Source organism: Haliaeetus leucocephalus, unplaced genomic scaffold, assembly GCF_000737465.1.
Source record: "Haliaeetus leucocephalus isolate CR32 unplaced genomic scaffold, Haliaeetus_leucocephalus-4.0 Scaffold906, whole genome shotgun sequence".
In the NCBI taxonomy this organism is placed as follows: Eukaryota; Metazoa; Chordata; class Aves; order Accipitriformes; family Accipitridae; genus Haliaeetus; species Haliaeetus leucocephalus.
The window spans coordinates 856,478-868,527 of NW_010973342.1; the positions used below are offsets into that span (position 1 = coordinate 856,478).

The 12,050-nt window shown below is 37.9% G+C and overlaps 1 protein-coding gene across 1 annotated transcript in view; it reads left to right on the forward strand.

Moving 5' to 3' along the window:
• STK32B (serine/threonine kinase 32B) overlaps positions 1-12,050 on the forward strand; it is a 147,586-nt gene that overhangs the window by 120,342 nt on the left and 15,194 nt on the right. Inside the window, exons 10-11 of the mRNA XM_010583545.1 lie at positions 3,310-3,441; positions 4,221-4,285. Of these exons, the coding sequence (XP_010581847.1) occupies positions 3,310-3,441; positions 4,221-4,285 (197 nt within the window). The remainder of the gene's footprint in view (positions 1-3,309; positions 3,442-4,220; positions 4,286-12,050) is intronic.

Sequence of the window (12,050 nt, forward strand, 5' to 3'; positions counted from 1 at the left end):
ACATCATTCTTACTTAACTAGTACATATGTTTCTTTATGGTTTAGCTAGTTTCTTTATATTCAGCCTGGAGTCATAAATTGTTAGTAGTTTTTTTGTATTGTTAAATATTTGATAAAGCAAGCAAGGAATTATTTAAATGTAATTTGTGTTCATTTTTAAAGCTTCAGAATTTAAGTGATGTATTTTTTAAGTGCTCAAACAAATATTAAAACTGTACATGCTCAAGAAAAGAACTGATATTGATCAAATATAAAGAATTATTTATTTATAAATAAATGTAAATAAGATATAAACCTCCATTAATAAAAAAAATAATTTACTAAAACTAACTGGATAGTATACAGGAAAAGGCATCAGAGAGCTTAATATTATACTTTGAGTATACAGACTTTGCTAGGAATAAAAATGATGGAGTGATCTCTAAATCAAATGTTTCATTGTAGGACACCACAAGTTATACAAGTGGTTTCTGATGTGGTTTTGCTGCTTAGTGTCTTGGTTGCTAAATAATATTTGCCATTTATATGTGACTTACGTTAGTACTTCCACCTTGATGGTGATAATGGTGTGATTGAACTCTTGAAAGTCCCAGAGGAAAACAGGCTGCTTTTAAGATCTTCCACCACACAATTCAAATTGTTTGCAATTTTTTTTAAATGCTTTGAGAGAATGAGGAGAAGAAAGGAACTCCTGTTATTCTGATGACAGAAGTAGCAAAACACTGATCCAGTAACTACGATGCCAAGTTGTGACTTTTTAAAAATTTATTGGGTTCAGCTGAACCATAGATTTCCAGCCATACCCTAGCTCTTATCCCTAAATATAAGAGGAAGAGTTCATCCCAAATGTTGTCATGAGGTGGCTTTATTGCACTAATGAATAGAACTAAAAAAAAACCCTCAAGGCATAAACTATGCTCCTGTAAACTTTTATGCTGAAAAGATCTGAAAGAATCAAGAACCTGAAAGGAATTAAGGAAGGAAACAACCACATAGAAATGGTGTTTCCAATCATCCTGCTTAAAAAAGGACTTTCTGATACAACAAAGAATCTTAAGATTTGGTTCAAGCATCACAAATTAACATAAAAATGGAGAATCCGGATTATTTAAGTAACGTAAGTAACAGGTAAGAAAAACCGTAATAGATTGGATAGAGTAGAAAAAGCATAATAGATTGGAATGAAGTATGTGATAGGGAAAAGCCAGCACAGATTCACCTAGGGCAAATCGTGCTTGACAAACCTGATCGCCTTCTATGATAAAGTAACCTGCTCGGTTGATGTGGGGCAAGCAGTGGACATTGTCTACCTGGATTTCTCCAAGGCTTTCGATACAGTTTCCCACAGCCTCCTCCTAGAGAAACCGATGCGTTATAGTCTAGGCAAGTGGTCTGTGTGGTGGGTGGGGAACTGGCTGACAGACAGCACCCACAGGGTGGTGGTAAATAGCTCCTTTTCAAACTGGCAACCTGTCACAAGTGGGGTCCCCCAGGGATCAGTATTGGGCCCAACGCTAATATCTTCATAAGTGATCTGGATGACGGGATCAAGTGTACCCTGATGAAGTTTGCTGATGTTACCAAACTCAGTGGGGAAGTGGACACTTCGGAAGGGAGAGCCATCCTGCAGGAAGACCTGGATAGGCTGGAAGAGTGAGCTAGCATGAACTTTATGAAGCTCAATAGGGACAAGGGTAAGGTCTCGTGCATGAGAAAACATAACCCAGGAGTGCAGCACAGGCTGGGATCTACCCAGCTGGGGAGCAGCTCTGTGGAAAGGGACCTGGGGGTTCTGGTGGACAACAAGCTCAATATGGGTGAACAGCGTGCTGCTGTGGCAAAGAAAGCCAACAGGATGCTGGGTTGCATCAAGAAGGGCATCACCAGCAGAGGTAAAGAAGTCATTATCCCACTCTACACAGCGCTTGTCAGGCCACACCTGGCATATTGTGTTCAGTTTTGGTCCCCACTATGCAAAAAAAGATGTGGACAGGCTGGAGAGGGTCGAAAGAAAGGCCACAAAGATGATTAAAGGACTGGGAAGCCTGCCATATGAGGAAAGGCTGAGAGAACTGGGTTTGTTCAGCCTTGAGAAAAGAAGGCTTAGGCGAGACCTTATCACCATGTTCCAGTATTTAAAGGGTGGCTACAAAGAAGACAGAGACTCCCTTTTTACAAGGAGTCACATTGGAAAGACAAGGGGTAATGTGTGCAAGGTACTCCTGGGGAGATTCCGACTGGACACGAGAGGAAAATTTTTCACCATGAGAACAATCAGCCATTGGAATAATCATAGAATCATAGAATGATTTGGACTGGGACACTAAAGATCATGTAGTTCCAACCCCCCTGCCATGGGCAGGGACACCTTCCACTAGACCAGGTTGCTCCAAGCCCCAACCAACCTGGCCCTGAACACTTCCAGGGATGGGGCATCCACAGCTTCTCTGGGCAGCCTCTTCCAGTGCCTCACCACCCTTACAGGGAAGAACTTCTTCCTTACATCTAATCTGAATCTGCCCTCTTTCAGTTTAAAGCCATTACCCCTTGTCCTATCACCACATGCTTTTGTAAAAAGTCCCTCTCCAGCATTCCTGTAGGTCCCCTTTAGGTACTGGAAGGCTGCTATAAGGTCTCCTGGAGCCTTCTCTTCTCCAGGAGTCTCCCCAGGGAAGTGCTGGATTCCCCAACATTGGACACTTTTAAGATTCAGCTGGACAGGGTGCTGGGCCATCTTGTCTAGACCATGCTTTTGCCAAGAAAGGTTGGACCAGGTGATTCCTGAGGTCCCTTCCAACCTGGTATTCTATCAACCATTTTTTGATACAAACGCTGCTAACCAAAAAAGGCCTGCTCCTTCCTTTGTTATCACGGACAGGAGCTAGGTAACTGAATACCTGTAACTCTTCAGAAAATCAGGTTTTACCAGCTAAGGTCTTAGAGGTACTCCCCATCCTTCCTGCACTATTACAGTTGCTATTTATGCTCCACAGCACTAACTGATATTTTGATGAAGACTCTGGGCCAGATTAATCTCTCTCATTGGGGTGACATAATGTAGTCACTCTAGCAGTACATCTGTATATAACTAGGAAGAGGATCTAACTCTTTATAATTGCTTTATAATATGATTTTTATCTTACCTCCCTTATTTAAACTTCAAGCATCACTCCAGGCCTAAAAAGACAGTTTTCATTTTACAGATGTGGTTGGGAAGCAGGATAATTATTAATGCTATTAACACTTGCCAGGCAAACTACAAAAACACAATGATGCTTCAAAGAGTAACTTTCAATCCTTTTGTACCAGAAAGGAAGACTGAACTGTGATCCTACATTTGAACTTGAAGAAATGATTTTAGAGTCCAAGCCTCTCCATAAAAAGAAAAAGCGACTTGCCAAAAACAAATCCAAAGATGGAGCTAAGGAAACCTGCCCACTGGTAAGCTGTGGACTGTGACTGCAGTCAGTGTCGTTTCATTTACACTTTTTAATAGACAAACTCATTTAAGTTCAGTTTTATCATCTCTGAAAATAGACTTGACCTCTATGTCTGTCATTTTACCTGTAGCATAACCCATCTCCAAAGCAACATGAAAAGTAACCATTTATTTCAGTCAAATAGTAACAGCATGTTTAAGTTATAATAATTTTTAAGATTCTCACAGATGCTCTTTTCAAGTATGAAAAAGTGTTGCCAGTTGGCAAATATGCTTCCCACACACGGACAGATAGTTACAAGGAGTATTTATCCACTCCTAGTACCAAAAATGAAAAGTATGCGGTGAAAAGCTCATTCTTCATAAATGTTTTAAAGCTGTCTCTGGCAGTCTTGACTAATGTGTCCCATGTAGAAACACTCATTGTATAAACAGTCTAAACTTCTGAGAAGATTAAGAAATAATCGTTTTCCAGGCTTGAATTTTCATTTCAGTGAGGTTTTATAAATTCTGTTGCTGCTCCTAATGATTTTGAATGTTCATGCAAGCTGTTCTTAGAGCTATCAGACATAAAAGTCCTCAGGAATTCTTTGTGGGGAACTTCTTCCAAAAGGAAGAAAGATTGATTGTGCCAGCACAGCCCACTTCTGAAGAGTCTTCAAAAAGCCTTTTGATAGTATTCATTCATAAGCCTTTTTGTTCAGTATTGTTTCTGTTGTTGTGATTTTTGTATATGATTTTCCATCTTTTTTAATCAACCTATTCATGCTGTTTTTTAAAGAACGTACACCTGCAGCAGTGCTTGGAAACCGTTAGGAAAGAATTCATCATATTCAACAGAGAGAAGTAAGTGCGTTTCTTAATGCCTGTTTAGCATTCACTACTGAAATTAATTTGAGAACCATTTTTTTTTTCTCCCAGTGTAAGGAAAAGTGATTAATGATCACAGCAGCAGGGGCTAAAAGGCTGGATTTCCATTGATTTCTTCCTCTTACAGTCTCTGGTGTGATGGTTTTGTAGTTCTTCCATCTCTGAAAGCAAGCAGCAGTGTTTGTGGTGAAAGTATGTTAGAGACACAAGGTAAATGTCACCGACACTCTCCAGAGAAACTGTTAGCAATTAAGCAAAGGAGATACAATACAAGGGGCTGCTTTCTCACAACTCAAACAAAACCAAGGGAAGTGATAGCTCATGAAATTTTAATGATATAAACTGCGGTGTTCTGACTTGGAAACGCTATTCATACTTCACCACCATAAAAAAGTTTATTTCAACATTATTTATTTCAACAGAGCTAAATATTAAAACTATATCAGACATAAAGCAAGTGCTTCATAGTCTAAGATTCAGCCAGAATTCATAGAACACAAGTCTGAATCCCAAGGATGTCAATAATCTTCCTGGTCCAATTAATACGCTGCATTTCACATAGTTCACTGTGTTTGAGTTGCAGACACTATGGACCTGTTTGTATTAACAGATATAGCTCATAAAAGGGGAGGAGTTGTTTGTGTCTTTGGTCAAATTATTGCATTTCATCCAAGTATATTCAGTGGTTTTATTTGACCTAATTATATCTGCAAGCCTTTCTAATGGAGTTGTGAAATGTTAGAAATTAATCAAAAAGTTGTGACTATATTACTTAATGCTTACAAAGCAGGTAATTACTGTCTTCTGTAATTAAAACTGGGAAAGGGATTGTCAACTTTGCACAATTGACATGTGGTCATGAAGGAAATTATGCCATAGATATAACCCCATTTTTCCTGTTACAATCTTTGGGACATGTCTATGCCCAATACTGACTGCTCACAGAAACTACAGTGAGGACTTACAAAGAAAAGGAAGGTCTGACAGATTCTTCATGTTATTTTGCATGATGTCTAGCACAAGAGATCCATACGTTTATTTAAGAGCGATAAACAAGAAAAGCCAGACCAAGTCATCTCATAAAAGTTTTTCAGAAGGGTCTTGGTGGACTTCTTTGAATCAGTTCTAGTATCAGTGAACTAAGGAATGCCTGAGTTTTATAGGAGTTTTAATAACCCACAAAAATCAAAATTATTAAGATTTTAATAACAAGATTAGAAAAAGATTACATTGATAAATCAATTTAATGTGTTTCCAAGCAGTTGTTCATACAGCTAGTGCATTCCAGATATGACTCTCTCACCTACTCCAAAGCTATATATCAAGGAAACCCAGTAGACAGCAATTTTTGAAAGATAAAATAAAATACCAGATTTTGTAAAACAATTTCAAAATCCTATTGTGTGTGTTCACTAGCATTGAACGATTTCTTTTGACATGATTTTACTGTGTTATTCTTAAATCTTTTTTAGCAGTGCATAGGAAGTTTTTTTCATTTGTTTCATATTGCACAATTACAGTAATAACAAGCTATAAAGGACTCTGAGAGGCTGATGCAAGATCAAAGAGAAGTTTAAATGGAGTACAAGTAAAATGGAAGCAAAAGATAAAACATATGCACTTCATTCAGAACAGCATGTGTTTCAGTCATCACTTGATTGGCTTTGACAAGGTAAAAGAAAAATATTTAGTACAGAACTACAACAGATCCTGCATTGTCTAAAGCCAGACCACAATCATTTCTTTTTTAAATTGTATTAGAGCTGAAGAAGGACATGGAGAGACTTCTGTAATATTTTTCAAAGATAAAAATATTAATAAGGGGGGAAGCAGGTGTGAAACTTTTGAAGTGCAAAGCGAATTCAAGTTAATGGGAACAAAATAAAAGCAATGACAGTGTCGTGGTTTAACCCCAGCCAGCAACTAAGCACCACGCAGCCGCTCACTCACTTCCCCCCCATCCAGTGGGATGGGGGAGAGAATAAGGAAAAGAAGTAAAACTTGTGGGTTGAGATAAGAACAGGTTAATAGAACAGAAAAGAAGAAACTAATAATGATAACACTAATAAAATGACAACAGTAGTAATAAAAGGATTGGAATGTACAAACGATGCGCAGGGCAATTGCTCACCACCCGCCGACCAACACCCAGCTAGTCCCCGAGTGGCGAATCCCTGCCCCCCACTTCCCAGTTCCTAAACTGGATGGGGCGTCCCATGGTATGGAATACACTGTTGGCCAGTTTGGGTCAGGTGCCCTGGCTGTGTCCTGTGCCGACTTCTTGTGCCCCTCCAGCTTTCTCGCTGGCTGGGCATGAGAAGCTGAAAAATCCTTGACTTTAGTCTAAACACTACTGAGCAACAACTGAAAACATCAGTGTTATCAACATTCTTCGCATACTGAACTCAAAACATAGCACCATACCAGCTACTGGGATGACAATTAACCCTATCCCAGTTGAAACCAGGACAGACAGACAGAGATGTCATCATACTGGAAAGAAGAGGCTACACAGTATACACCAGAGTAATTTATGGTGGGTTTCCTTAGACCTTTCTATGCCCTCAAGGCTGTATTGTAGAGGCTGAGGCTGTGCTTACACAGATTTCCAAAGCCACATGGCCAAAGAAGTTCTTAGGAACAGCTACAGATGCTGAAAGACATTAACTGTTCCTACAAACACAATATGCAATAATATATGATAGTACCATTAGGTGAGGTGTCAATCCCAAGCAGGTCTTTAAGTCAGCCTCAGATTTACACAGCCGGATGTTTTGATATTCCTCCACGTTCCTCTACGTAGACCAGAATTGCTTATATAGTTTATCTATTTGAAAATATCTGCATACCTCCTTATGAATATTCATTATATTCAGCTTCAAACATCTACATTCTATTGTGATTTAAGCCTTCTGCACAGTTTACTTCAGTGGCACAGAACATTACATAAATCCTAAGAAAGTGGGAATCAAAACAATTAGCCCATCTTTCAAGGGAAAAGATGAGAATAAAAGGATTCAAGGAAAAAATTCAGATGTTTCTAACTGAGCAACATAAAGTCAGGTAGTAATGTGTAGTTAGAGTATAATGTTAACCATCCCAGTTCCACAGCATCTTGCAATCTAATACTCGTAAAATTGCAGAATCTGTTTTTATTGAATGTTTTGCTGATGCTTCCAGGCTGTGTCTCTTTATTACTTTATATATTTCATCCTGCAACAGATACTGCAAATCTTGAAATATGCCATATTTTCTTTCCAAGAAGCTCAGGAGACTCTCAGAAACTCTTAGATTGCAGATTGGGGGGGGGGGGGGAGTAAAAAAAGGCTTACTAGGCTAAAAAGAATTAAAAAATAATTGAGGTGATTGAAAGAAGTAACTTATTAGTTTCAGATAATGCCAGCAAAGAGAGAATGTGCACATTTTCACTTTTCTATTGCTTTCCATAGTTAAGTAGTTGGAAACTGGTGTTTATAGGAATCTTTTAAGCAAGATGAGTCCATTTCAGCTAAGCCAAACTTTCAAACGAGTGGGCTCAGTTAAAAAGGCTGATGTTTTTCCATATGGCTTTACTGGCAGCATTCAGGCAATAAAACTTCTCAGTAAGTCTTACCTTGTCCTTGAATGCAATTTATTTGGCTGGACTGTAGTTTAACTAAGTAGCTGATATCTATGGTTTGAACAGTTATGAGATAGGATGAAAGATTTGAAGAATTAAAAAGTAAGATGTTGTATACAGTCAGAGAGCACAAACATACACTGCAGAATGATAGAGCAAATGTGTTTTGTTAAATCAGGAATTAGGAAAGGAGGACTTGGAGCCATGATATAAGCTGTTTTCTTTATATATTGGATTTAATTGCACAGGGCTTCCTGGACAAAAAAGTGTAGTCAGTGCTTATCAGCAATGGGTAACACAAGTTAGATTCGTGTATCTTTACTTACACACTCCTGATCACAGAGCGTCTTCTGTTGATGCTATTCAGAAGTCACTGGGGAGATGAAGAGGATTGGAGAGATTACAAACTATTCCCAGTCACTCTGTAGAAAAAAGCCAGAAAACAACCCTATCAAGCAAAGTTTCCAGAAAAAGAAAAAAAAAAAAAAATTCCTAATATTTGCATGAGTGCAAAAGACTGTCCTGTGGGCTAAAAATGGAGGTTATAGGAGAGAAGTCCAGGTGTAGTTCTATGCTTCAGTTTAGCTAGGCATGTTCTCATTACTGTTAATCCTATAAAACAGTCTAGGTAATTTGTGAAATCTGAAGGGAATACTGCTTTCATGTCTGCAAAATGGACACTGAACGTTCCAAAGCCTTTCTGTGATCCGAGTCAACGGTCATTCCTATGATACACCATTCTTCTAATAAAAGGATTAAGGAAAAGTAAATAAGGGCCATGTTCATCTTCCACCCCCATGTAATTTGCTCTTGGGACACTTGTATAATGGAACAGCAGCTTTAGGGATGTGCAACATTCATGGGTTGAAAATACCTTCTACTCCATGTAAAACATCTAAGCTGTTCTGAAGAGGTAGCTTTATACCTTCATCTTCATTTGTGCAGGAAAACATTAAGCCTCCAAAATGAAATCCCTTACACTGTAAGCAGATTTTATCTTGATTTTATTTTTCCAGAGCTTCAGATACCAGAGTGGCTGAAGTGTTGTTTCATTCAAGGCTTTATTCTTACTAACATCAGTATTTCAGTGGATGTGAGCTACAAATTAAAATACATATGTGTCTTTTGATATGACATGAATAAATGTCATCTGTCCACATTGACACTATCTTCCAGTATCTTTAAGAGAGGGGTACACACTGACCTGGTCCAAAGTAAAATAACATAGGAAAGCCCTTTTACAATCCAAGTTAGAATGTGGTGCAGGAAATGTTTTCTGTTCTTCTTAAGATTGTCAGTAAAATATCTTACTTGGTTTTGAACACATAAACTAAATAAACTGTGGTCTAAAAATGGTCCACGCACTGGGTCTTGGCTGGAGAATATGATCTGAAGATAATTTCAGGGACTTGTTTGGGTCCTTTTGCTGACAAATGATTTTTTTTTCTGGTTTTAAATCTATTTCTATGGATAGATGCTTTATTATATCTAGAAATGCAGCATCAAACATTCTGCAGTATCTGAATTTGTATTTCCATAGACTTGCCAGCAATTTTTCAAGAACTTGATCTCATTTAGAAGCTGTAGGCTATATTTTCAAATTTTTTTGGGGGGGGAAAGAAATATTGTATGGTTAAAACCACACTGTTTTTTCGTAGCTTTATTAAAAATCTGAACACAGATTATTTTGCTGTTTTTGTGCCATTATCACTAGACAAATCTTCACGTACATCTACATCTGTTTATGAATGTCCAAAACCTGAAATAGCCAAAAATGAAGAAACAGATTCAATATTTGCTTGTAGTGGAATCATATTTCTTACTCTTTATCGTTTCTGAGATTCTACTTCTCCCTGAAAGATGTCTTTAAGATTAAAGAGCTGAGCAAAAAAAGAACAGGGGAGAAAACACAGGAAATATCTGCTCCACAAGCATAATAATCCTTCAGTTAGACACTTTACAAACTTTTCATCAAAATTATCAGCCTGCTCATGAAAGTTACATCATATAGCCACCTTTTACTGAGTAGAATATGTATTTCATATATCCAATGTACATGAAAATGGGTTAGAAATCTGCAAAACTATTTTAATAAATGCAATGGAGTGATGAGCAAAATATCCATGTTTTTAACAATTCTAGCGGAAACTTTCAAAAAACTTACTAATGATTTTGAAGTTGGAGGTTTTTTAATTAATATTAATATCATGCAATAGCATTGCTATGATATTCAGCTGTCTAGTCTCCATTGATGTGAACAGGCTTGCCTCTTTCCTAACCTACTAGTACACCTTATTTCTCTTCTCAGTATTTGTTCAATGCCAGAAATTGAAGGGTCAGATGGCTGCTGCACATTTCCCTCTGTTTTCCTACTATAATTCCTACTGTTTGGCCATACCCATTCTTTCCTAAAAGGTACTGAACAGCTCTAGGTGAACAGACAGCTCTCCATTCCCAGAATAAACAGCGAAAGTTGAGGGGGCATATTTTAAGCATATTAAGATGTTTAAAATCATGGTCTGATTTTGTCCATATCATAGGTGAAAAGCTTGCTTAAAATTCTCTGCACATTTTATAAGATTAAATTTATTATGTCTCCTTTTGTAGTTCCTTTTCTTTCCTTTCAATTGTCTTTTCAGATTCAAATCCAGAGTCCCTGAGTGCTCTCTTTCATTTTGGTTTGACTGGAATCGAATATTCATAATGATTTGCAGTATACCTCATTGAATGTACTTTTCTTAATAGGTATTATATGTCACTTACTGTCTCTGGAGATATTTATATTACCATAATCCCCATAATATCTGAATGCTTTTTGGATGAGGCTACAGCACAACTTTTCTTTTCTTGCCACTTTTGCTGACCTTAATTCAGTTTAGATCCATCTCTTTCTGGGCATTTCAAGTGGTTGCACTGCTCTTCACTGATCTCTTTCTTGTCCCTTTTGTAATGGATATATCTGCTTTTGGAGATTGCTCCTGCAATCTCACCTAATTAGAAAGATGCCTTTCTGAACATGGTTGAACCTGGTTTGGTTTTGGGCACCAATAACTGCTGCTTGGTCACACAAGCCCTTTCACTTCTGCCTTTGATTCCTGCTCGTTATTACTGGCTTAGAATTACCAGTCCAGCTGTCACTCTCTTTGTGAGCCAAGCTGCCTAAAGATTTGAGCACAGCAGGTCCAAGATGGTAAATTTTCTGTAGGCATACCTTCAAATTCACTTTTTTGGAGAAAAGAGTGGTCATACAAAAGCCATCATTTCAATAATGTATTCCCTTCACAGTTTCATGGAGGAAAAAAAAAAAAAAGTTTAATGAGTATCTAGAACCTCATTTTCTAAGCCTTCCAGGAAAAATGGCTAAACTTTTCCTAAGCAAGTAACCATACCATTGTAGTGGCTACACTTCACCAAATGGACATTAAACTGGGAATGAAAGTTTCGGGGGGAGAGGGGGTGCATATATCAGAGCATTCTCTGTGCTGAAATGTGGTCCTGGGAGGATCACGATAACATGCAGATGCAGATCCTCATAAGATGCAGATCCTCAGCACTGTAGGTCAGCAATTCATTGCCATTTACAGAAAATTAAACACAAACATACCTCATAAAAACTAATCAAAGTCAATTCATAGGCAGAGAAAAGAAAAATCTTCATTTGCACATCTCAGATTTTGGAGAGGAAGTAAAACTGTATGATTCTGAGCACCATATAAGATTTTTATTTTTTTAATAGGTTACATGGAACAAATCATATCTGTGATAAATGATGGCTGCATAACAGGTCATGACTGTTCAGTGACCATAGGGGGTTACCTTCATGATTTCTTTTCACCTCTCTTCATGTCCCTCACTAGCATAAATTCTCACTTGTTACGACTCTCCTTAAATTAAGAATGAGTCATGAAGACTGAACTCCTCATCCTGGTTTAGGAAAACATTTTGGGGACAGTTGCTGAAACAACACAGAAACAAGCCAGTAATGGTATAACATTATTATTGCCAGTCGTTCTGATACTTTGTGTATCTGTTGAATATATTCATAAATGAGTTGGAAAGGGAGGTGAATGGTGAGGTGACAAAGTCCACTTATGATACCAGAGTAGTCAAAACTAAATCTGA